At 41.0% G+C, this 27758-nt stretch overlaps 1 protein-coding gene across 3 annotated transcripts in view; it reads left to right on the forward strand.

Moving 5' to 3' along the window:
* ZDHHC21 (zinc finger DHHC-type palmitoyltransferase 21) overlaps positions 1–27758 on the forward strand; it is a 109716-nt gene that overhangs the window by 17659 nt on the left and 64299 nt on the right. For 2 of the 3 annotated variants that reach the window (XM_019483839.2, XM_019483838.2), the window contains exons 4-6: positions 5168–5279; positions 6376–6514; positions 25188–25304. In XM_019483839.2, coding sequence (XP_019339384.1) covers positions 5168–5279; positions 6376–6514; positions 25188–25304 — 368 coding nt within the window. The remainder of the gene's footprint in view (positions 1–5167; positions 5280–6375; positions 6515–25187; positions 25305–27758) is intronic. The other variant, XM_019483841.2, reaches the window with a different exon arrangement.

The raw sequence follows: 27758 nt of genomic DNA on the forward strand, positions 1-27758 counted from the left end.
ATGGCATAGAGTGCACCCTCAGCAAGTTTGCAGATGACACCAAGCTGTGGGGAGTAGTAGATATGCTGGAGGACTGGGCGAAAAGAAATCTTCAACAAAGACAAATGCAAAGTCCTGCCCTTAGGACAGAACAGTCCCATGCACTGGTATGGGCTGTGGGCTGACTGGCTTAGGCTGCAGGTCTGCAGAAGAGGAGCTGGGGATAACAGTGGACAGTAAGCTGAATATGAGCCAACAGTGTTGCCAAGATGTCTAATGGCATACTGGGCTGCATTGTAGGAGTGTTGCTAGCCGGTCAAGGGAAGTGATTATTCCCCTTTATTTAGCATGGTGAGGCCTTATCTGGAGTATTGTCTGAATGTTCCAATGTCTAGAGTGGAAGGTACGTGGCTATTTTGGGTTATATATGAGGGTTATGACCTTCAGGCTTGCCCAGAGACAAAGATTGTCTCCATTGCTACTGTTAACAGAGTATCCCCAGTCCTGATGTTGACAACTGAAGCCACCTGTGTATAAGGTCATCTGGTCATAAATCAGTGGGGATGTGATTGATGAGATGGCAGAGGGTAGAGCATGCTGATTATGTCACTGACCTGGACAGCACTCCATTCTGTTGCGCTGTGAGAGGTGTTATGTCTCCTGGTAGGGTATGCTAGGTCATTTCTGATGAAGGTAGCAAGGCCATGAATCCTGCTGGCTACACAGTCTGCCCAGCTGTCGCTTTATACATGTTTCTTGTAAAAGGACTGCATGCAGTTTCATTTCCCTTGCTTGAGTGAGGTATAGCCTTCAACGTTAAGTTGAAGAACAGTCAAGCTTTCCCTCTGTAGATGGGAGAGGTTGCTCTGGCTCATCCTGCAATTAGTATATCAAAATACTAATACTTGGAAAGTGTGTATCAACTTTGGAAAAATCAAAAATCCAATTGCCTTGGTAATGACTTAGTTTCATTTTACAGCTACTCATAGAGACATCACGAGAAGGTAGTCACTGTTGTCCCCAAGGTGAATTGGTAGGAATACCAAAGGCTGAACAACAAGTGAGCAAACCAGTTAGAGGATTCATCAGAAACTGAATTAATCCATCAGAAACAGGCTGCATCTCTGCAGTCTCTTCCCCTAGCCCTGCTTCCTGCCTATCCTAGCTTCAGTTTTGTCTTGGGATGGGAGGGGGAGAAGGCAGAGGCGGGAAGTCCATTCTGGGGTTTCCCCAGTCACCCTGGAGTGGTTGGGGGAGTGGATTGGAGGCCCCCTACTTTGTGGGGGGACTCCAATCCACCCACCCCACCCTCCAGTGCTGGCTAGGCAACTGCCAGAGTGAGCTCCCACTGCTCCCTTCCTCCCCTGCCACTGTGAAAACAGCGCCCACAGCAATACTGGACTGTATCAGCTGAGTCCTGCACCAACTGCGGAGACTTCCTCAGCCTGACGAAGGTTTTTTAAACCTGAAAGCTTGCTAAAAATTTTTTCCAACTATTTAAATTGATCTAATAAAAGATATCAGATTTACCCAAAGAACCATGTCTGCCTATCTTGTTTAAAAGGTTCCACTTTCTAAGAGTAGGCCTCTTGCAGAGTTAGCATATCATCTGGGTTCTGGTCTAGAATGTGCTAGCAAAAGTTTAGGAGATACTACCTTAGGCTAAACATAGACATTGAATTTCTCCAGAATAGGCAAAGCCTTTTATTCTGGGACCCTAGAAATTTACAAACCCATTGTCCCACTTTAAGTAGCCATGAAGAACTGAGATAACATTTTTTCCCCTGGGGCAATCTGTGCTGGTTCTAGTTAATTGACATTCAAGCTTCCTGTGTAAATGGCTGTCTTGCACCTACTTCAGTGGGGGGGCTAAAGGAATCCAAAGTAATATCTCCATTTTCATCCTTAGCGTTCTGTTCCTAGCTACTGGGGCTCCTTAAGTACTACAGAGTACTGGACTTGCAGGTTGTCTTTAGTGCCCTGTTTTATTTGCTCTAAGACACAGGTGTAAAATATCTGCCTGTGGAGCTGCTCATGGGTCTTGGAGTGGACCCACATGCTACATACACTGTGTGCTGGATTGGCACCATGCTGCAAGTGGAGTGTGGGGTCAGTCTAGGGCACTTGTTGCATGTGGTACCTGCACTGGGTCCAGCATGCAGGGCCATTCTGCAGGCCCAATCCAATCTGCACACCAGTTCCATGCCATTTACTAGGTCCCCAAGGCTTGCTCAAAATCTTTCTTTCTTCTGGCATTGGGCTTTAGATTTCTAATTGCCTTGTCCAGCTACCTGAACAGACAGACATAGTGAGGCTAACACCAGGCAGTTTCTTCAGTGAGAGCATAGTCCAGTTATTCTTAGCTTAGGCCAGGGGCGGGCAATTATTTTGGGCAGAGGGCCGCTTACTGAGTTTTGGCAAGCCATCAAGGGCCGCATGACAGGCAGCCCAGGGCAGATAAATATTCATTTTCTAAATTTTTTAGGGGTCCCACGGGCCAGATAGAATGACCTGGCGGGTCACATCCAGCCCCCGGGCTGCATATTGCCCACCCCTGGCTTAGGCAGTATAGTGGGACATTTTAGACAAGTTCATCAACAGAGATGAGAAAATTCCAGTCAACTTGTGTAGATAGGGTTACACATGGCCAGTTAAATTATAGGAAATGCATTTTACTATATCCACAATGGTGTCCATTTCCCCTTCTGCCAGATTTTTGTATAAGTTATCGCACCCACTGACATCCCAAACCAATCCAGAACGATACAACCTTAAGTACCACCACAAATTTTTGTCATGTAAATTAATTATAATAAATCCACTGTGTACCACTGACAGGTTGTCTGCGTACCACTGGTGGTACTCGTACCACAGACTGGGAACCTCTGCTCTAGCTGTGACCAGTTCTGTTTGATCACTTGTTTGTTCTCTAGATACTCATCGTCCTGGGTGCATTGTTTTGGAGAGAAAAGCATGGGTGTTTGTCTGCTATACCAACTAGTAAACAAGAGTAGGCCATCTAGAATACAAGGAGACATGGAAGTTAATTTTAATTTCTTCTTGTTTTGACCTTTGGATAAGTGGGTGAAATTTTGCTCGTAGTGTGTTTCCAAATACAAATGTTGTCTTCTATGCACCTAATAACTATGCCTTTCAATCTAGCCCAAGAAAATATGGTGATATTTCAGATTTAAAAACTTGAAAATAATCTTAAGTTCTGATGCACTTAGACAACTTACTTCAACTTCTACACAGAGCGTAGAGTGTTTTTGACTTACTACCTGGGAGTCGCACGTTTTGTCTTATTGTTGTATTATAAATTAAACAGTTTATAGAGTAGGAGATTAAGTGCTTTTTTCATTTCCATGCAAAAAAAGCACTACAGATTTCTCCCCATTAATTGTCTCTTGCTGATAGGTTTTCTTCCCTTCCTTGGCGATAACTTATTAGGTTAGAGGATGGTTCAGTCCCCCAGGCTTCATTAATTTTAGTGCCTCTTTGGAGGAGGGTGCAATTAGGGTCAATTGTGATAATGCTTTTGTGACTTGTCCTATTTTGTGGTTTCAGTCCTTATTTAGGTATCACTTCAGATCTGTGCTATTTTGTGGGTTGATATGGTGAGATACGTTTTTGCATAGTATAAATTGTATTTGAAAACTAGCTTTGGGTATTTTTGAGCCTCCTGTTAATGGTAGCTATCTTATTAAAGAGTGACACATTTGTGACACTGGTTTTATGGGAACAGATTGTAAGTCATTTTCCATCTGGCATTATTACTAGTTTAATGATCTCGGATATTTGGGCTTCTATATTGCCAGCGTGCAAATGTCATTTTTCAGCAAGATGGGAAAGATGGGAGCTGCCAGCAGGAGGCTCAGAAGTGCCAGTTTTAATTTAATTTTTTTTCCCATACATAGTGAAAATTACTTTCCTATATAAACTTTCAAAAAATTCCTTGATGAAAACTGTGAAGCTTCTTTTGGTTTATAAAGCATATTTGACTTCCCTGAATTTAAAAAAACTAAGGAAAAAATTATGGCATTTAATTATATTTCAGGATCTGACAATCGGTGCTTTTGGTCTTCTTCTATAGCATATATCTTTACGTAAACTAAGAAAAAAGAAGGAAGTAAAGTATATTTTACATGACTAACATCATCATAGTGTCAGTATAGTATTTCCCATTACCTTGGCAGCAACATGATCTTGGCCAAGTCACTGTGGCTGTGGGTTTCACAAGTGTCTATTGATTTTGAATACTGGACTCAGGGCAAATAACATCTGTTTTTTGGAGATGTTGAGCACTGAAAGACCACAGTGACTTCAGCTGGACTTATAGGTGTTAATATCTCTAAAAATCAGCCCCTAGATGTCTCAGGCTGGGAACCCAAATTTAGTATATGCCTTTGAAACATGAGCCTTGTCTTCTATGTCTTTCTGTTGTTCTGTCTAGAAAATTCCTACTTTGTGGCGTGTTACAGTAGTTGTTTAAAATTTACTGTGCCTCAGATGATAGGTCAGAAATGTTTGCTTTGTCTTTTGTTTAACTGGTCAGTTTTGTGTCTGATAGGAGATGCTCTTGGTGATTCATTTAAAGAATATCCAAGTGGAAGTAAAGTAAGACTAATTTCAGAAACACAAATGGTTACTTCCCAGTTTCTGCCAGAGGTTTCATGTTGTCTTAGTGACTGTGAAGCGGAGTACGACAGGTTATTTAGTAAGGTCTTTTATTGGGCTAACTGTATGGCTGAAAGAGATGTTGGATGTCCACTAAAAGATATCAAAATACCTTTACTTCTTACATATTTTGTGCTCCAACCCTACTACAAAGAGAGTAGGATAAAAAATAGGAACAGAAATAAGCCCAGATTGTAGGATAGGTAACAAAATTAATCTAACCCTGTTATACCAGAGATAAAATACGGGAAGAGATGCTTGCTTGTTGATTTCCTAGTGTCATCCTCACTGATACTAATAGCAGGAAAAATATTTTTTCCACAGAAAAGCAAGTGTGTGTGTGTGTGTGTGTGTGTGTGTTTTATATATATATAAAAACATTCCCAGAAGCTTGCAACGAACAATTTTTTCAGCTATTCGGTTGGTCTAATAAAAGAGATCACATTTACTCAAATAACCTTGTTTGCATTTTAGCAACCGTTCATTTAACCCGTTTTTATTTTTTTTCTAGAACGGGAATTTTGGGAGTTATGTAACAAATGCAATATGATGAGACCAAAGCGTTCACATCACTGTAGTCGCTGTGGACACTGTGTTCGGAGAATGGATCACCACTGTCCATGGTAAGGCCTCAGGATTCCTTCATACTATTAGAAAACACTGAAATTCTTATTTGTTGATTTCAATTTACAATTGTTTTATTAGGCTGTCTTATCTTCAAACCTGTTATTGCAGCAGTCTTATTCTCTCAATAACATTTCCTCATAAAAGTGCTTTAGAATAAAGTTGTGTAGGTAGCCAGCTCTGAGATGTACCTATGCCTGTAAAAAAAAAAAAAAAAAAAAAAAAAAAAAAAAAAAAAAAATGCTGATAAGAAGAAATTACTCAGTAAAATTAATGCTTACTCTGTTTCTCTGGTCATTGTATGTTGATACTCTGTGTGTGTGTGTGTGTGTGTATTTCTATATATATAGAATGCTTATAGATTTTGACTGTACAAATGTTAGAAAATGCCACAGGAAAGAAAATAGAGCTCAACTCTAGCATTTATTTAAAAAGTTAAGATTTTATTATCTAAATACTTAATTGTAGTAATAATTTGTTGTCAAACAAACTAGAACAAAGAAGTCTGTTTTAGCATTTTCCTTTTGTTGTGGTTCCAGTTTAAAATGCAAAAAGTCTGTGAATTGTCATATCTAGCCACATGTTATAAATAAATGAAGTTGTGTTGTCTTTGTTACTTGTGTAGAAACCATAATCGTTTTAAAAGCCTAGATATTGCAGTTGGCATATATATGGGAGGGAGGGACTTGTCTTTTTGATTTTCAGACCTTTATTATAAAGAATAAAAAATGTTTAAAGAAAAAAAAAAGCAGCTTGTTAAAAGCAACTAATTAAAAGCATAGAATCCCACATAGAGCTAGGTATGAAAACAAAAAACTGAAGAACAGTTTAATAAAAATTACCATGAAGAAAACCTTTGCACTTCCCCCTGTTCCCACACATTCATGATCATACTTCAAGGAGAGACAGGAACTGAAGGATCAAGGCTTTTCATATATATATATATATATATGGCTCTGTGTGTGTGTGTGTGTTTGTGTGTGTGTCTGTCTGTATATATATGTGTATACGTATATGTGTGTGTGTGTGTGTGTATATATATATATATATATATATATATATATATATATAAAAATAGCCTTTCTTTCTCTGCAGGATTAACAACTGTGTTGGGGAGGACAATCATTGGCTGTTTCTGCAGTTGTGTTTCTACACTCAGCTTCTTAGCTCCTATACACTGATACTTGATTTCTGCCATTACTATTACTTTCTGCCATTGAAAAAAACTAACTGGGTAAGAAACGTATTGTTAAACACGGTGGGGTAAATATTCCATAGTATTATTCTAATGTAACATGGTTTGAATCCTAGTGATTAAAATCTCACATGTCTGCCTATCTGTCTATCTATAGACCTACTTAATTTGTGATTTTGTAGAAACTGTGAAATCAGGCAGTGTCCATGAAATCCACAAAATAATAATTTAAAAAAAAGCTTACTTATAGTCACCTAGGGAAGGGAAGATGCCATTACGAAGGAGAGCAGCCAAGATAGCATGTCCATCTGTATCTGTTGTCATCATTCCACGCCCGCCCTCCCCCCCCCCCCCCCGGTGCTGATTGATTCAGAGCCAGTCAGCAACAAAGGGCAGGGCTGCACACTGGACAGCCATTTGGGGCAATCAGTGGTGAAGGGCGGGGCTACACAACAAAAAATCTTCGGTGAATCAGCAGTGAGGGGTGGAGCCACCTGGCCTCTCAGCCAACCAGAGGTGTTGGGGGGCAGGGAGAAAGCCCATGAAAATGGTGCCCAGCCTCATGATCAGTCCGCAAAGTTGACCTCCTGCCTCCTTGATTTTGGTAGGTCCCCATATATAATCTTGATTATAGATTTTAAATGGAATTTAATATAAACTTGTATTAAAAAGTGAGTAAATAGAACTCTGACAATTGAGGGAATAGCTGTTATGTAAAGGAGCACAATTTCTCTTTGATGGATGTAAGTCTTAATTTTTAATGGAATTGTAAAGCAAACACGAACAAAAACAATTACATTTCTTTTAAAAGCGATTTGCAAATACTTGGGAGTTGGGAGAAAGGAGTGGAAATCTAACACTTCCAAGGTTCATTGAAATGTTTCTCCTGTCCTCGCTGTCTGGGACAGTCAGCACATAAGATAATTTACTTATGTACCTTTTCCATTTAGACCCCAGCACAAAAAGGTGATATTGTCATGTAGCCATTGCAATTGGAGAAAAATGTCCCTTTTATTAAACAATATTTTATATATATTATTTAATAAATAGACCTGTTTAATAGGCGGCGAGTGTGGAGGTTTTTATTAAGGTGAGGGAATGCAGTTTGATCCAAGTTGAGATCTTGCTGCCTGTTGCAATGTGTTTCAACAGTGGATTGGAACCTGTGTAACTGGATTTCAGGTTTTGGAGTAGAAGCATAAGGAATGCTCCATGATAGTTATGCTAAGTACTATTTATATTAAGTGGAATGTTTTGCTATAATTTAATTTGCTGCATCTTTTCAAAGTGTCTGAGAGACCTAACACCATCTCTTGAGAGAGATTCCATAGGGCCTTGTTTATAAAACAACATATACAAGGCTCTCCCTAAAACCTGGAATTAATTTTGAACTTGTGCCAATAAGTGACAGATAAATACACAGTAAACAAGATAATCTAGAAAACTGATTTAAAGATTATTGACTGTTGAATTTGAATTCAGTTATTTCCTTAAAAGTATGTGTTGGATGTCCCAAATGAAGAGAGCAGTGGTGTTTTAGCAATTGGTAATGTGTACTTAATTTTTGTGGTTTTTTTTTTTTCCAAGTCCTGGAGTGCTGCATCCTTTTTACTCCATCTTGATGTGACATCCTAGCAAATCCTCTGTTGTTGACATCACACCCACCTTTCAGGAGTGCTGGAGACTGGCACTTGATAATGGGGTAAGGTAAGTCCCGTTTTTTCCCCCCTTTATTGATCAATTGTAAAGTTTATTATTTTATTTTATATCTAAAAAGGTATAAAATAAGAATATTAAACTTTCTGAAAATTTCTAGTACTGGAAAACAATGGGACTTACTCTTATAAGCATCTGTTTTGCTCCCATACTAAGCTACAGTGGGTGTGATGTCCCCAGTGAAGTATGTGCAAGAGAGCCACCTTTGAACCTGCAAGAAGGGGTAAAGGATGCAAGTTTAACTTATGAAGGTATTGAAGTGCTCTTCTCAGTTCATGTGGGACATTTCAGTACCTGCTGCTAAAGCATCTTTCTAGATTCTGCATATCACTTTTAAAATACTCTGTATTATTTATAATACAATTATATTCAATTATTTTAATAATATACAATATTATAATCCACTTGTATTCTCTCAATGGATTTTTAATCTTTTTAAAGATTACAAATATTTTTAATCTTTAACATTTAAAGCTAAATTAATCAAACTCTGTTTTCTGGTAATTACCATGAATCTACATATTTGTTCCCATTTCAAATGCCCGATAAAGTCTTGGTATTTTCATGGAATTTAACTGTATACCTCCTGACCCATATTTCCTTATTCCTACAATGACACAAATAAGCAAATTGTGCAAAATGGCAGATGCTTAGAGGATGCTGTCATAATTACTGGCTTTGTCTTCTTTATCTATAAAATGGGTTTAACGCTTGCCTCTATCTAACATGACCTATAGGGGTGATTCTCAGCTGATATAAACTGCCAGTGTGGCTCTGAAGCAGAAGTGTGATAATTCTGATCATTTACACCCACCCCTGTAAAGTACTAAAGTTCTTTGGACTCCTAGGATGAAATGTTATTCATAAGTAAAGCTATCTGTAGGTATAGTACACTGTAGTTTTAAAAATGTTCCCTTGATCAAAAGGTAATTAGACGCATCTGCTGTCTGTTTTATATAACAAAGGCAAATGCAATAGTAGTTGGTAAACTAACCTGCTGTTCTCATTAGAGGTATGACCATTTGAGGTTTGCTTTTGCAAGCTTCAGACATGAAGAATTCTTATTGATTTAAGGAGTGATGTTTATGCATTAGATTTCAGGACTGACCTACATAATACTTGCAATATGAATATATATTTTTTAGGATAAAAATTTTGAACTGTGCAGGCAGGCAATTTACTATCAATGTGTATTTTGATGGTTGTTTTAATGGCTTTGAAAATTTTCTCTATATTTAAAAAAGTGCTTTGAATGCTTCAAATAAAACATTTTCTTAAGTCTTAGGGTGTCAGCTTTGATTTTTACAGGGAAAAACAACATTGAAATATTTGAGGTGTTACATTATTTTCATCTTTTTAATTGTTGTCCAGCCTGAGACCCGGTATTGGTGGACTACCTTTTAAATATGATGCGTTTCAAAATAAAAGAGAATTTTATTTAACTCTACCATCCTAAGAATTATATTATGTGCATATGGTTCCTTGCTGTGTTAGCTAAGTTAATTTCTGGTCCTTTTTTTGTTAATTTCTGGTCCCTCTCCTTCTCTTCCCCATTGCAGAAATAGAGAAGTGTTTGTCTTTAATATTTATGTATCTGCTTAGAAAAGGGGTGTCAAACTCATCCAGACCAATTGGCTGGACAATTGGTGTGAGGCCAGTCCGAGGCCCAGATTGGACCCATGGACCCCCTCCATAGCCCCAAACATACCAGATCCAGTGGCTGCTCTAGCCAGTTTTGGACCCATGCATGCTGTGTACAACATGGATCCTGGAGCAGCCAGATAGCGTGCCATATATGGTGCAGTCCAGCCAGTGTGGCAGCCATGCTGCGTGAGCCAGCTGCCTCAGCAGGCTGTGCCTAGCCTGACAGCTTCAGGACTTCGCTGCATGCATCACCTGCTACAGCACCCATGCTGCATGTGGTGCTTACGAACACTGCATGCAGCACGAGTCCCAGACCAGCTGGAGTAGATGCTGCTTTCAGCACACATCCCAGAGTGGGACCTGCGTCAGGCACAGTCCAGCCAGGGTAGCCACGACGTGCAGCATAGCTGCTGCTCTGGCTGAATTGTGCCATATGCAGTGCATGGTCCAACTGCTCCAGAGTTCACATAGCATGCAGTGCGGGTCTCAGACCAGCTGGAGCAGCCACCAGAGTATGCAACAGTAGTAGGGGAAATGGGAGAGGATCCTCATGCCTGATTTGGCCCCCCAGGCCTTATGTTTGACATCCCTGGTTTAGAAGATGGTGGTGATTAGAAGCATCTCTCTGCTGTGTACAGACCTAACATACAATAATTAACAACCCTGTTTAACATGATTTTGTAGATTGGACCTCATTTTAATATGTGGATGCATAAGTTGAGTGCAGAACCATGTAAAAGTATATCAGTGCCATGTACATGCCCATTGCATGAGAGTACAAATCCATGTAACTGTATATTATGAAGTATTTTCCAATTTTTTTCTATTAATCTATGAGTAGTATTGGTTATCTTCATGTTGGTTAATGGTTAAAATCACTTGAGTGCATAGCAGCTTTCAAACCTTACTCTCTATTTTGTAATGTAATTGTACTCTGTTTGCATATTGACTTGAGAAAGCTGTAGAGGAGAATCAGTTGTCAAAGGGCTGCTATTTGAATCCTTGAAAACTGGAGCTAGTCAGGGCTGCTAATAGCACACAACTAACAACGATTGAGGTAGGTTATTCTGTACTTAATGCACATTGTTACATTAAGTTCAGGTCAGCTGTATAGCCCTTTTCTTTTAGTCCTAGAAGTGTGCACTTGTATGGAGTACATTGTAAACCTGTTTAAAAAGGGACAGCAGGCATAGCCTGCTACTAATTGTTTCAGATTTACTTTAATGAGACTAGTGTTGAGCTGCTGGCTTTTTCAGTTTTTCAACTGCAGGATTGGGGGTTGAGATTAAAGGACGGAAAATTAAATATAATTTGTTTGGGATTTCGGCCAGCATTTTGGCTTGGAAGATGACATCAGAGTCCCATTTGGCTGATTTGATAGTGTTGCTAAGGATTTGATGTCACAGAACTGTGTGCTACAAGATCATTTGTCCAGCCCTTTTGGCACTAAAACAACAGGAACAACAAGAGGATTTGGTCATAATTAGTTAGGAATTTAGGCAAACCTCCTGCAAAATTCATTTAATCTTCCCACACAAATTAAGCTTGAAATGCCACAGCATTTCAGGGACTCCAGCACATTTGACCATCCATGCAAGTGCTATTCTTTGTGGAAATGCTGGCATTAATCAAGAGCTTGCCTATTCTTAATCGGTAGGGGCTGTGTTTACCATGAAATCCAAAAACTGGGTAAATTAAAAAAAAAAAAAAATTGGCCATCTGGAATTAGGTTTTCTTCTTGCTCATTAAGAATACTTGTGAAAGTTTTGGCCTTATGCCTTCATCTTTGTTTTATTTTTATTCTTTAGTATACATAGTGTAGAAGCTATGAGATCAGAATAGAATTTAAATTGTTTCAAATACTGGTATAAAACCACCAGTTTAGATCATGCCAATTAATCTTTTGTTAATTAATACAAAGATATGTTCACTGTGCATAACTTAGTATTTCTTCCCTCCTATCTGTATTTTTATTTAAATTTTCATGTGTCCAGCACATGACCTTCCTTTGTCTTTTAGAAGTTAAGAAAACAAAACAGACTACACTTACATTTCTTGAGATGGGCAGTAGTCTGAAAGAAAGGAAGTGACATACTTGCATGGAAATATGAAATATGGCAGTTTCAAATTTGTCACCACCTTAGACAGTGTTTGATTACATAGTTGGTCTGTTCTGGTGTGCATTTAGTCTGTCATTTTAGTGTTGTCTAAATGATGGATTGCAGTCATTGCTTCTGTTTGTCCGGTAGGAGGAGTACTATTACTACTAGAACTGAAGAACTACTAGATTTAGCAATGAAAATAGTGTTGACTTGCAAACAGGATGTTGGCAGGGAATGTCCTATAATTCAAGTAAGGCGGTGATTGAATTCCTTACCTAGCTCTGTTTAATTTTTTTCCAGAAGTTACTAGCCTTGGGAGTTTCTTAGTTTTGTATCTTCTATACAGTATATCATTCAAACTAACAGCTCCAAGGTCTCTGGGAAAATTTGCAACCTCAAATATGGCTTGTACAGAAGATTAAAAACCATCTTCCTCATTCTTGGTTTATACTTGTATAGCTATTCCATGAAAAACCCTCACATTGACACTAGGAAAAAATGTCCTTTTAGTGTTAATCTTATTCCATTTGGGGAACTGGTTTAAAGAACACCAGTCAAAGAAGTTCTGGACTAGTATATGTTATATCTTGAGTAGGCAGGCTGCTGGTAAACCCTCTTATGCATAGATAAATCCTCTAGTAAAGTCTTTCAAACATTAAGTTTGCTAAAGGAAAAGGTTTGTATTTTAAAAGGCCCTACCTTTACTACTTTTTGTCTCTTTTCTCCTTTGTCTCTTGTAGTGCTTAGTGGTTATAAAGAGGATTATTTTATGTCTCTAGTGGGTTATGGAATAGAGAAAATCCCACACAATTTACTGATTCGTTTTGATGCACTGGCTGGGGGAGTAGTTAACTGATTGCATGATTTCACAATGATTACACACTTAATTTATACAACACAATTTTATTTTAAAACTCTTTGCTACGTATATAACACTGCTTAGCTTTAAGAAACACCACAAACATTAAAAACACAATAATTACATATATCAGAAACAATGCTCCGAATGCACTTCCTTCCCAAACAATACTGTAAGAATTAGTGTTACAAAAACAACTACAATTACAACTAAAAGTTAAATTTGAATCAATACTATTATTTTTCATAATATACTTACAATCCTAGAATTCCAAGAAGCCAAATACCAAAATATGGTTTCATTCCTCAGTAGTACGATTTAATGGGTTGGCCTCAGTAGTACGGTTCAATGGAACGGGCTCAGCAATACAATTCAATAGGCTGGCTTCAGCAGTGATAGGACTAAGTCCCCTTCCTTCAGTCCCTTTCAGGTGCTCCACGACTTCAGCGTGAACTAGGAGATTCGTGTTCACGGAGAGGGTGGTTCAGGTGATCAGTCTGGACCCGGGCTATACTTGCGATTTTTCCTTCGTTGTTCTACAAGTATAGTCCCCTCCAAATTGGGACAGTAAGTTACGGTTTTTATTGAGTGAGATGCCGTCAGCGGGCTCCTCCTACTCAATATATCACTGCTCCCAAATTTGGGCTCGGATCTTACTCAACAGATTCTTTTACCTTTGTTGAGCATTTTAAATTACCTGTGGGAAACTTCCATATCACTGCAAATGCCCTTTTCTTACCAACCTGGTCAAAAGGCCTCAGGGTTTAATCTCTTGGAATTCAGGATATTTGCTCTCTTTGTAAAAGATTTCTAAAAGATGAAATTTAAATTAAGACTTTAAGCAAAGTCAGGACCTTTTGCACGTAGTCCCCAAAACAAAGAACTAGATAAGGAGCTAAATCTTATCTTCTTCCTGAAACTGGCTAATGGGCAACCTTTACAAACATTCAAACTATTTCATTCAATATGACATTTTAGTGGCATAATAGAATCTGTCTAACATCTCAGTATACAGTATATACTTTGGAAACAGTGAAATACATCATTCCACATAATACCTTGGTTTTTAAAGTGAGCAGGGAAAGTTTTAGTGAACTGCATGCATTGAACTGGAGCACAGTTTTTTGGTTTTTCCCTGTCTGTAAAATGGAGATAGTGGTACAGAACTCTTTTGTAAAGTGTTCTGAGATCTACTGATTAAAACACACTGTGTAAGAGTGTGTTGATTTTATTATCTAATCACTTAAGCCTTGGTTTTCCTTATCGACAAAAAGGCCATTAAATTACTTTTCTAGAAGTTAAAAGGTGGTGGGAGAAGGGTTGTGAAAACAGTTTATAAATCATGGTGACACCAGGCTGTATAAGACTGAAAAACAGGATGTATATATCATGACTGAATCTCCCAAAGCTTTTTTTTTGGGTGGGGGGATTAAAAAAATTTTTTTTTCCAATAGTCTTTTTGATATGATAGGTTATCTACTTCTTCTAATTCTTCAATATTACTTATGCATGGTTATTTTGGAAAAAAGAGGTATTAATCTGCAGCCAAATGTTTAATGAAAGTATTTTTTTAGTGTCATAATAGAAATCTACAGGATGCAAGACTATGCCATATAATTGAATTTGCACTATATGTTCCACCAAGCAAGCTGACCTTTTGCAGGACAATTTTGCTGTCTACTTGTGACTTCAGATCTCTCTCCTACTACTTCACAGCCTAAGCAAGAAAAGGAAAGTGAGTCAGCTGAAGATCAGGTTCTGCCCCTGCTCTGTGCAGCCAGAGCTCTAGAATTGACCTGTCCGACTTCCAAGCCCCCAAGACGACATGTTTGAGGGGTTACTCTGCATGTTCCCTGTCCTCCAACCCCACAACTGCTGCACTATACACTCCCCTCCACATTGCTGCATTACGCTGCAGCGCGCACAAACTTTAGCAAACCCCTCTCCCCCACCCCCTTCAGTTCACAGCCCATACTCATCCTCAGTTCTCTGTGCTGAGCCACAGTATCTCTTCCCCTGGGGCAATGGCAGGAAGCAGTAGCTAGACAATGGAGGGGGAGGCCAGAGACTCTGGCTCCTGGAGCAATGGAGGGGTGCAGCAGCCAGGTGAGAGCTCAACTTAATGTCTCCTGGTCTGCTTGCAGCCTGCATGCCTCCAATTAGACAGCACTGCTTAGACAATTTTTTTTCTTCATTCTACATTAAAAAAAATAAGGTGCATTTTATATTCCAGGGCTTGTTGTATGTGAGAAAATATGGTAACTCCATGTATGGAATTCTTACCCAGAGTAAGAGTGACTTATTCCTATTTACTGTAATCTTCTTTTGAAACAAATACTGCACATTGTGGCGTTTCTTAGGTCTAGCAGACATTTTCTAAGATCTGTTTAGACTAAAGTAAGTGGGAACAAAACACTTGGAGCAAGTGTGTCCTTTCAAAGTCTTTGAAAAAATTATCAAGGCTCACATTTCCAAGAGCCCGGCAGGAAAAATTATGCTGAGGGGAAACCAGCATGGGTTCGTAGCAGGTAGATCATGCCTGACTAATCTAGTCTCTTTTTATGACCAGGTTACAAAACGCCTGGACGCAGGAGTAGGGGTTGACGTCGTTTACTTAGACTTCAGGAAGGCCTTCAATACGTTATCCCACCCCATACTGGTGAACAAGTTAAGAGGCTGTGACTTGGATGACTACACAGTCTGGTGGGTGGCGGATTGGCTAGAGGGTTGTACCCAGAGAGTCGTAGTGGATGGGTCAGTATCGACCTGGAAGGACGTGGGCAGTGGGGTCCCGCAGGGCTCGGTCCTTGGACCGATACTTTTCAATGTCTTCATCAGTGACTTGGACGAGGGAGTGAAGTGTACTCTGTCCAAGTTTGCGGATGACACAAAACTGTGGGGAGAAGTGGACACACCGGAGGGCAGGGAACAACTACGAGCAGACCTGGACAAGTTGGACATATGGGAAGAAAACAACAGAATGGAATTCAACAAGGAGAAATGCAAAGTGCTGCACCTAGGGAGGAAAAATGTCCAGCATACCTACTGCCTAGGAAATGACCTGCTGGGTGGCACAAAAGCAGAAAGGGATCTTGGAGTCCTAGTGGACTCCAAGATGAACGTGAGTCGTCAGTGTGACGAAGCCATCAGAAAAGCTAATGGCACTTTATCATGCATCAGCAGGTGCATGACGAACAGAACCAAGGAGGTGATAATTCCCCTCAATGGGGCGCTGGTCAGACCGCAGTTGGAGTACTGCATGCAATTTTGGGTGCCGCACTTCAAGAGGGATGTGGATAACCTGGAGAGGGTCCAGAGAAGGGCCGCTCGTGTGGTTAAGGGCTTGCAGGCCAAGCCCTATGAGGAGAGACTAGAGCACCTGGACCTTTTCAGCCTCTGCAAGAGAAGGTTGAGAGGCGACCTTGTGGCTGCCTATAAGTTCATTATGGGGGCACAGAAGGGAATTGGTGAGGTTTTACTCACCAAGGCGCCCCCGGGGGTTACAAGAAATAATGGCCACAAGCTAGCAGAGAGCAGATTTAGACTGGACATTAGGAAGAACTTCTTCACAGTTCGAGTGGCCAAGGTCTGGAATGGGCTCCCAAGGGAGGTGGTGCTCTCCCCTACCCTGGGGGTCTTCAAGAGGAGGTTAGATAGGCATCTAGCTGGGGTCATCTAAACCCAGCACTCTTTCCTGCCTATGCAGGGGGTCAGACTCGATGATCTATTGAGGTCCCTTCCGACCCTAGCATCTATGTATTATGAATGGAATTATTCAGGATAAGATACTGTGTTGTACATTTTCCCTTAATCTGAGTGCTTTTTTTTCAAGTGTAGACAAGTCCCATGTTCTGTTCTAGTTGGAGAGATTTTTTTAATCTTACCATATCTGTGGTTTTGTTCTGTATTCTGTCCGATCCTCTTCTATGTACGACATCCTATCAGAGGCATAATCTATTATCCGAGTGTCTTTAGAAACAAAAATGAATGAGAAAATAAGCATTTGAGATGTCCTCTTAATCTCTTATTCAGGGGAAAAAGTCAGTGTGCATATTTTACTTTTGGTTGGCATATTATTAATTTTTTTGTATGCATTATGTATTGGCAGGAAAGCAAAGCTGTAGAGATGAATATTATGTTTTGGCGATAAATTGTTGAGGTTTGATTTTTGTCATAAGTAGCCTCAGAATGAATCCCGCAGTCCTTGGCCAGCACCTGAAAAGGCCTCGTCTTTCCCACAGGTTGCAGAACATCCATTGTTCCTAACTCTGAAGTAGTTGAGGGTAATCAAGTTTGAAAAGCCTTGAATGAATTTTTGGGCAAGTGGCAACAATTTTATTAAGCCTTTGGAATAAAAAGAGGTGGGTTTTTTTTTCTTTTTTAAAGTCAGCCTGTCCTGGCAATAATGTCAAGAGAGAGGCCACAGCTGCTTCTTGCTGTTGCCAGCTTTCCTTCTTTTGTTATTCAAGCCATTGCCTCTCTTAGGTCTACAAAGCCTGTATGTTTTCAAGGCAACCACAAGGTCTTGTATAAGTCCAACCTTCAAATCCAGCTCCTTCTTCTATTGAGATTGGGTGGATGCCCACTTTGCAGAAAAGAAACATCACGGTAGCTCCTGGAGTTTGGGAAACATTAAGAATCCCTTCTAATACTTACCAATTTTTATCTTGGTTAAGGTGAATCCAAGTCATGCTGTCAGAACTAACCACTGTGTGGTAGTGGTTTACAGCAGGGCTATCTAACTGGCAGCCCTTGAACAGTTAACATGCAGCCCCTGGCTCCCAACTTGTTCCCACTGCACCTTCCTCTGGCTGCAGCAGCAGCCAGGGGCTTGGTGCTCCCTCTTCTTCCCCTGGCTTCTGCTGCCTGATACAGCCCCAAAGGGTGGAGGGGGCATGGCAGTGCAGCACAGCCTGAAGTGTCAGGTGAGCTGGTAGCGTAGAACCGTGTTTCTCAACCCATGGGTCATGACCCAAAAATGGGTCGCAAGAATATATGAAAGGGTTGCGAATTTTAAATTTAAAAAAATGGATCAACAGACTTTTAAAAATGAATTCTCCTTTAAAGGAGAAATATGTGGGAAACTGTGGCTTTTCCCTTGCAGGCTGGCAGAGTTCCAGCCTGCAAGGGGCTGCTTGAGGCCCCTCGTGCCCCACACACTCCCTGCTGCCCCACACACTGGGGGCCTGGGATCTGGGGGTGAGGGCAGTGGGTCGTGAGTGAGGGGCAGTGGGTTGGAAGTGGCCATTGATGTTTACAATGGGTCCTGGTACAAAAAAGGTTGAGAACCACTGGCCTAGAGCACTCGTACAGCACAGTGCTGCAGGGGAGCCTGGAAGCTCCGGCTGAGGCAGGGTGCTATGCTGTATGAGGCCAGTGGGTGGGGGTTCCCCACCCCGATGTGTGCAGTATGGCAGGGTGTGGGAGCACCTACTCTTGCGCAGTTTAGAGGGGTGGGGAAGTTCCCTTCCTTCCATACACGATGTAGAGTGGTGGGAGAGTACCTGCCTGCACATATGTATGACATGCAGCCTGGGGTCCCATGGCCCCTGCTGTGTGCAGCCCCTGTTGGTGCAGCCTATGGAGTGTTTGGCCCCACACTGCTTAAAAATTGGACAGCCCTCATTGGCAGGGTTAGAACAAATGAGGTGTACCCTGCAGCTGGCAACAGTTGCTAACAGGAACAAAAGTTATTTTCAAGTTCAGAAGTACTTATGTCCTTTGTGACTGACTGCGGTACTGCCCCTATCCAACTGTACAACAGACATCTCCATGCAGAAGTCTTGCTAGCCCGGTTCAGTGAAGAGTCTCAGTACCATGGTCTGCATCGGGTTTTTTTTTGGGGGGGGGGGGGGGTTTCATTGCTGGTATTTTGATGCTGGTGTAAATTAAATTGTGGTAATCTAGTTGGGAGATAATGTTTGTAAGATGAGATGGTCATAATCAACAAGCATAGAACACTGGGCCTAGCTATTCGCAGGTGGCAGAAGATAAAGTATGTGATGATCTAAACCAAGTCAGAAAGAACCTCTGGAGTACAGAGTTTACAAATGCAAGACTTGGGCTAGTAGACAGCACTGTGCTGTCCTGTCCAGATGGAAGGATAACTTCAAGGCACTGAAGTTACTGTAGGTGTGAATAATATAATTATTTCCACTGTATGTTTTTACCAGTTAGGTCCATGAAATCTTACTATTTCTTTAAATAGGTGCGGGTAAATATCGATGAGGATGGAAGAGACAGATAACTCTCTGGTACTCCATAGGGTGAGAGGGCAGTAGTGCATTTGTCAATGCTACCACGTTGAGGAGGAGGAAGATTCAGGTTCTTCTTTTAGATCCCTGCCACCATCCAGACATCTTGGCCTGTAATACAGCCTTGGCATAGAAATGTGTTATATTTCAAGCAAGTTTTTATGTCGCTAGTGCTCAAGTTTTCTTTTTGTCAAGGCATCAAAATCATAGATGTCTGTGTGGCTAATGACAGGTAGAAACAGCTTTTTGGGAGTCGTGACAGTGTTAGTTTGTGTGTAGTCACAACTTGCAAGCTGTGTAACACTTTGAGTTATTGTTAAGTTGTTTTACTTCAGCATGTTTTGGAATTTTATGAATTATGTAACCCTTTGAGGCTAAGTTGTGCTGGCATAGCACTTATGGTACATAGAAGTTGGGAGACTCCAGACCACTATTTGAATGACATGAGGATCTGTCCAAAATATATTGCAGTAAATTGACTAATTTCATTGAGACACAACTTTCAGATGGTGACTTTATGATGTTGGCTAGTAAATATTGTTATTTCACAGTTACTACAAAGGAATAATAAGCATAAACTATAAACTGGAGAAGTTTGCATGTTAAAGTTCTAACTACAATATTACTACCTTAAGCTGTTTAATTGAATTTTCAAATATAGGTTTTCTTTTTTTCCCTTATGCAATTAACTTTCTGTTTCAAGTTGGGGCAAAGAACGTAAACTCTTGCAATTCTGACTTGAACAGTAGAACCAAAAGATTCCCTGTTGGATCGTGTGCACGCATGCACATGTACACACTCACACTTGCACAGTTTTGCACAAGAACATTTGTCTGCCCATGTTGATCCCTTTTGCCAAGGTCAAGGCCCCAATCAGTTTCTAGTCAGTCACTATCTTCGAGATAGTTTGTCCCTCCTGTATGTACAACATCTAGCACAATGCTTATGATTTGGGTTCCTTACAGACGAGATGTGGTTGGTGAGATGATAATAGTGCTAAACCCATCTCTTTTTGCCTCTCATTAAGTAAAAAAACCCAAACAAACCTTAGGAGACGGATGCTTTTCTTCTTTTCAGTAACATAATAGAAAGACCAGCAGAAAAGGTGTGTTCTTGTCTCATATTAGGTAACAAATGGGAACTAACTACAAGTATAAAAGATGAGGCAATATGTAATTTTAACACATTTAATTTGGGGGGCTAACATGAAAACTGCAAGCTGGTTGTCTTTGTTTGGATTTTACCTTGTGTTAGTTGCCACATGTCACCTAAGACCTTATTTTTTTTCCTACCCAAGACAAGACCCAAGAGAGCTACTGTTTCTACTGAGAGTATAGAAGAGCCCTGAGAACAGAAAGTTCTCATGAATTGCCCTTCAGCCCTTTAAGAGCAGAATCGGGACAGAAGTGAGTGCAGGCTTACTGCAAGACCCAAATGGGTTAGCCCAGTCAAGCTGTGCCAGTTTAAGAAAAAAAAAAAGAAAAAAAAGTGTAGCTATATGACAACTTTCAGAGGTGATGTAACTCTGTATTTCAACATGGTTAAATTCACCCTTGCATATATCAGGACAATTTTTTAAATGCTTTTAGATGTCTTAGTTTAGCTTTTGTTTGTATGCAGTCCTTCCCAGTTTTAGCCACAAACCCCTCCTATGCTGCTTTGTCCCCTCTCATGCAGGCTGTTCCGTCTTCTATTCTGACCTCTACTGCTATAGGATCACACGGAATGGGTGTCAAGTCCCATTTTAAATTTGGGTGGGTGGCTGGCCATCTGCCTTTTATGCGCATATGCTTCATTGATCAGAATGATGGAGTCTGCCTGTACTGTCCTCCCCTCTATGACCATGATGTCATCAAGGATGCCTGCTGCTTTGCAAGGTGGGCAGAAAGTTTCTGGCATCTATAAATGAGGCACAGCACTTGGCTGTTGCCTTTCCAGTCAGTATCTCCCAGCCAGTACCACCTGACCCTAACAGAGGATCACTCAGTGTTTGTACAGCATCTGCTCAAGAATACTTTGTATTCAGGACAGCAGTATGTAAGCAGCAGGAGCCACAACCAGAGCTACTCTCTGAATGACAGAACAGCACTATCTGGGAGCCAACTTCCTTTGATCTTTCTAACCCTAGCAGTGGCCTGAGGTCCCACAAGTCACCGAGGGACTCCAGCTGCACATACAGAAATGTGGATTCTCTTTTCCTTGTCTCTGTGCCAATCCCAGAACAAAGGTCGAAGAGCCCTTTGACACAGTAATGAATTTTCCTACGTTTGTGCATTTTTTTTCCTCTCTAGTATGTATTTGACCTCTGTTGATTTGTATTCATTTAAACCCTACCCGTTTGATTTTGCTCTTATTTTCTAACCAAATATTTGTTTGCACTTCGGAAATCTGTAGGCCTGGGTATATAATATACTAAAGAAAAAAGGGATGATGGGATCCCATATAACACACTTACTTTCATTGACCCCTGGAACAAAAAGATTGTAAGTGGTTTACTTGAATAGCTCTCACCAAAGAGCCCTAGGAGCATACAGACACATTCATGAACTTTCTTCAAAATAGGCACTGGGTGCCTCCTAAACAAGTGAATCCTGGCAGTTGTAATTTGCAAATTGGCTGTTTGCTGCTCTAACTACTGTGTCAATCACAACCTCTGTTGTGTTATACATTGCTCTCACAGATATTGTACAGGAAGCAGCAAATGATTAAAAGCATGGGCAATTACAGCTTGGTTGTCTACAGCCTAGCACTGGGCACGCACCATCTAGTCCTCAGCCCACTTGAAAACACATTTAGCTGTCACCCTGCAGTTACTCAGTTGATAGTTTAGTAGTTACTCTCTGGTATCCAGAGGCCCTCTGTAGGGCTTCATGATGGAGGAGGAGGAGCTGGTAGACATAGAAAGTGATCTGAACACCATTGATTGCTCTCTGCTGGCAAACCTCCCTTTTGTCTTTCAAAACCTCCACATTGCTTTCCTTAAAATGTTACTGTTGTACACTGTTAATCACCATTTTGCATTAATATGGGTGAATCTTTCATGATGTTTGATCTAGCTCAGGTGTTCAAAGCGATTGATAACCTCATAAGGGTAGCAAGCCTTATGGAAGAAAGGATCGTGCTTTATTGGTGTTTTCTTTTTTTTAAATGATGATACATACTTTGTGTGTGATAGAATGAACAGCAGATTTGTCTGCACCAAACTGGTTTGCAGTTAGGGAGACTGGTCATAATTGAGGGATTCCCATCTTTTCTAGATGACTGTTGGCATACAGTCTTCCATAGATGAGGGATCTTTCTCTGCATTTACAGCTACTTCTGCTTACATTTCCAGGAATGTAATCTTCTTCATCCTGAAGTTCTGCTATCCCTCCTGATCATTTCATGTGTGCTGCACAGTCCCTTTTCCACCTGGCCATACCTGTTTCCTGCATCTAGAACAGGCAGTCCATGGACTGGAGGTGAAACCAGAGCAGGCTACCATATTTACTTGCATACCACGTGCTCCTTTTCTCCACAATCATCTCCCCAATACTGGGGTGTATGTCTTAATCAGGGAAGTTGATTTTTCTGCCAAGAATACAAGCACCCCACTTTGCGCCAGGCAGCAGCAGTGCCATTTGTATTCAGGTAGCTGACGTGGTCAGTTGACTTAATAGTTCATTGTTCTTTAGTCCACAGATGTTAAGAACTCTTGCAACAGAACTTGGGTCAGGACTTGCTGTGGAATATATACTTGGTGGCAAGAAGCCAAATATTGTATAGTGATCTGGTGGTGGTCAGCATGTACCAGATTAAGGGTACCAAGATAGGGAGCATCTCTGTTGCCACCCTTGGGGTTTGAAAATGAAGTTGTCTTTTTCCAAGAAAGGAAGAGAGTCTTACAAGGTGAATCTTGGGTTTTAATTTTTGTTGTTGACACGCAAGTTGAACTTGGATATTTTCAGATACACTCTCTCTTCTTTTTGTTTAAATGTCCCACTGTGCACTACCATAGATATCCTGCATTGCAATAACAAGGAAGGGAGCAGCACTTCTTGTTCTTAACACAACTTGTAACAAGCTTACCCCATGAGCAGTCTCCTATTTACAACAAGTGAGCAAAGAAATCATCATTTGGAAATAAATTTTGAAATTTAAGTTTAGCTTCAGAATGGATTGATCACTGTTTAAATTGGCAAGCAAAAAATCATGATTTAGAAAATCACGCTTTGTATTTTTATGTTTGATATTTTCCTATAGAAATAAAGAGTATCATTGGTTAGTACAACTATCAAACCATGTTCCTTTTGCAAGTAAATACAGCATTCATGCTAAATTTGGTGCTATGTTGCTATTTAAGAAATTATATTGTTAATTTATTCAGATGCTTTTTATATAATAATATTATTCCAGTAAAGAATAGGGAATAATACAGTTATTATTTATTAGATTATTTCTTTAAAAAACTTTTGGTTTGGGCTAAGTTCTATTGGGATAGAAATTGCTTTAATTGTCCAATTTAAAAATAAATGCACCTATGATTAAAAAAAAAGTAAATTAATCAAAATACATTTCACATTTTAAATTATGTCATTACATCAACAAAATCTGTAGTTAGTGAATTGAACTGATTTGTTCTGTTCATCAGGTTTCTGTTCAGAATTTTAAAACAAGACGATATCAACTTCTCGGTTCATTTTTATCCATAGTTTAGAAGAGGAAAATAAGTTTTATTTTTGAACTAGTCATTGAACTGAAGTAGCTGTGTAAACTGAAATGAAGAAGTTATTTTCTGCACCTGTACAAGCAGCTACTGTTACCAAAAACTAGTTTAACATTTCATTAAACTATGATTCTAGTTGCTTAGCCATTGACTCCCAGCAGTTCAGAGTTTAACTTTTCTTCAAAACTTTGGCAGTATGACTTAAATAATATTTTTCATTTAGTTTAAATGATAAATAGATCATAATATGTTTAGGCTATCCCAGTGGTGCTCAAACTTTTGGTCCCATGGGCCAAATGAGTGGAACAGGTCCTGTCCCCCTTGTGCTGGGATTGGGCCTTGGGGCCTGGTGCTTCCCCCATCCAGTCCTGTACAGTGGGATAGGATACTAGATCCAGCACGCAGAACCCGGGGCTCCCCATGGGTACAGAGATTTGCCAGCAACAGAGCAGTGCCACCACTCTCCTGCTGCCAAATTTCCAGACCTGTGGGGAGCCCCATGGGCTGGATGATGTGGCACGGTGGACTGGAGGTTGAGCATCCTTGGGCTTTCAAAAAAGGGAGGAAGGAGGACCCAGGGAACTATAGGCCAGTTAGTCTTACCTCGATCCTGGGTAAGCTTTTTGAGAGAATTATCCTGGTGCATGTCCATGAGGGGCCAGCAGGGGAGGTTATGCTTAGGGGCAACCAACATGGGTTCATTAGAGACAGGTCCTGTCATAACCTTAATCTGAATAGGAAACTTTAGCTCATGTATATGCATTTGTGATGCACAGCTTTGAGAATATAAACCATACCTAATAAACTATGCGTGTCATATACTGACAGGTTAAGTTGTTATATGTCAGTTTATGTAAAGATTTAGGTAGTCTAAAATTAGGCCAGAGTGGATGCTAGGCAGTATTTTAATTAATTGAACAATTATTTTACTTCCAGTTTATAGCAGTGCTGTTTTTAAGGGTCATGCTGTAATTTTATATTTTTAAAAGGAGATTATGTTAAAAAACTGTAATGCACTGTGGCTAAGAGGCAAGATCTAGAAGCGTTATAATGGACAGCATTTTATCTGGTGTATTTTCAAGAACCTATTGTGTGTAGCGTAACCTGTGGCCTGCTTTAATGAAGTTAGATCAGGGTTAAGATAGCTTAGTTTATGGTACTCCCAAACTTTAAATACTGGCTTGAGTTCTTTGGCAATGTCGCCCACCTTTTAAAATGACTACATGTATAGAATATGTTTAGTTTATAATGCATTCAAGTTTTTAGTGTTTTAAGCATCCATTTAGTAGAACCACACATAGAAGGACAAAATATTGCTTTTATCATACATGTAATAGGTCAGTTTTTATCTGCTGTTCCTGTTTGTTTCAGGGTTCTTCGCTTACTTTTTGAAAAGTAAACAGTTTTGGTTTTTTTCCCCTTTTATTCATAGGATTTCTTTGTATTCAGGCATGAACTTGCCCTGATAAGAATATCTACCTTCATGGGCCTCGTCATTTTAGGTGGAATAAGTGGGCTCTTTTACACTCAACTAATGGGAATTTTCACTGTAAGTATGTGAGTCTTTGACTTTCAGATATTTTTCCATATACTGTACTCAAGTATATATTTCTTTTTTCTATTAACATACTGCCCGGGTAGCTTACTGAATTACTTGGATTGTCTGTCTCCTTAGTATGTAGGTATAAAATCAGTAAAATATGAGGGTGTGGCTAAAGGAACTGCTCTGTATCCATAATCCATTTAAAGTTGCGTTTAGTCTAGCAGTGCTCTGTACCAGAGGAACATGGAATGAAAAATTTTGGAAGTAACCTTTGTATAGGAGATTTTTTTCCCCTAATGTCAGTGAATATTTTTATTGGTCCTGATATAAGAAGGATTACTACTTACTGTATTTACTCGAATATGCGATAACCCCCCCTGTAACAGGTCGCCCTTCCCAGCGCCATCTTTCTAGTACTCTGCGCCTTGTGTGGGGCACCCTTGGGTCCTGCTTTAGGGTTCTTGTGTCCCGCCCTGTACTCTCCTGCCACGTCTTGATGGAAATTATGATGATGTTCTTGCGAGCAGGAGGCTGCCTATTGTACTGCCCTGGTGCCAGGGGGTGCTATTTGCGGCTCCGCTTCCTCCCCTACACTGCAGTCTACGCCTTGCTGATGGAATAGACATTGTCCAGTCTGGGTCTACACCCTCTCTGGCGCTTGGGCTTTCCGCGGCTCTGTCTCTGTCTGCGCCTTCTCACTGGCACTTCTCAAAGCACTGCCCTCTCTCAGGGCCTTCTCAGTAAAGCTGCCCTCAGGGGCCTTCTCAGTAAAGCTGCCCTCAGGGGTTCACCGCAATGCTGCCCCCTTCTCTGGGGCTCACTATGCCTGCACTGGGGCTTCACAGCAACGCCCCCTTCTCTGGGGCTTCTCAACTGCCCCTCTCTGGGGCTGGGGTCTATGTACCCCGAATGCTGCGCCCTCACTGGCACTCAGGTCCCCACACTAGTGTGAGTCCCCTACGAGGCTTCCTCCAACCCCTAATAGCCTCACCCAAGCCACCGGTAACAAACAGTAACACAAACACAAGCCCATAGGCTATAACATAAACAGAAGCTGCCTGGCTATAATCACACATGAGCCTACCGGAGATTCTTCATCCCGTAGCAGTGCCAGACATTGCTCCCTCATCAGGCTTCTCTTCTCTTCCACAGCAGAGAGCTCCTTCTTCCTGGGCTGCTGGCAGGGAACTCCCCCTGGCCTCAGCCCCCAGGGTTTATGAGGGAGCCAGGCCCTGCCCCTTTCAATCAGCTGACCGCCGGCAGGTGCAATCTCTTGCTGGCTCCAGTTGCCCTGGCAACCCACAGCTGGACTTCTTACTCATTGCTAGGGCTCTTTCCCCAGCAGTCTCTCCTTTTTAGGAGCAGAGCACCTCCGTGCTCCGTGATACCCCCCAGTCATTAGATTCTATATATGGAAAATTTTCCAGGGAGAGTGTCAGGTGGCCCCCTTGCCCTCTGCTCTGCCCACTTCACTCTGCAGCCTTCCTGCCTGCCCCCCCCCCCCAGCCACCTGTATCCTCCCCACCCTCAGCTTCCCCCAGTCTCTGCCACTCCCTGCACTCCCCTCCAGTCTCTGCCTCCTCCCCCAAACAACCTGTCTCTGCCTCTTTTCCCCTACGCTCCCCCAGTCTCTGCTTCTTCTCTCCGCCCTCCTCCCCCCCCAGTCGCTCTCCAGTTTCTGTCTCTTCCATCTGCCTCATCCCCTGTTCCATCCAGATGCTGTTTGGGCTGCTGTGTCCCAGAGCATAGCACATGGAAGCTCAGCCCTTGCCTGGCTGTGCAGCAGTGTTGGCACTGCTGATTGGCCAGGCAGAGGAAGGAGTTCCTGCATGCTCCGTGCCTGGGAGAGACCGAGCCAGAGCTGAGCTGCACCCGACGGGAGGAAAGGGGGTGGGGGTGGGGTAGAAGCTGCAGAGGAGAAGCAGAGTGGGGGCAGGAGGCTGCTGTGGGGTTGACTGGCCCCAACCCAGGCTCAGGGCCAGAGTCAGACCCGCAGCAGCCACCTGCTCCCGCCTCTGCTTCACATGCAAATATAAGATGAGGGAGCTTGTATTTGAGTAAATGCAATTTTTTTTAATAAAACTTTTGATCCACAGTGAGGTACCAGCTATGTAAATGCCTTTCATTCTTTTGAATTTTACTATATTCTTTACTTCAGTTACACTTTATGGCAGTTAAGAAAATGTAAAAATTAGCCTGTAGGACTTAAGTGTTTAATGAAAGTATTTATTTTAATTTTTTCATCAGTTACTAAACTTGTAGAGCCTCCGTAATGTTAATCTCAAAGTAAATATATTTAAAGGTTTGGAAAAATGTTTAAAATCTGCTATAAGGGAACTCTTTGAAATGAAAATGAATGAACATTGAATTGTATACTTCATAAGTAACTAAGTTTTATTGCTGCAACATGGTACATCCTTATTTTAGAAATTAACGGTTACAGATGGACTTTATAATTTA

This window comes from Alligator mississippiensis, chromosome 3 (assembly GCF_030867095.1).
Source record: "Alligator mississippiensis isolate rAllMis1 chromosome 3, rAllMis1, whole genome shotgun sequence".
NCBI lineage: Eukaryota > Metazoa > Chordata > Crocodylia > Alligatoridae > Alligator > Alligator mississippiensis.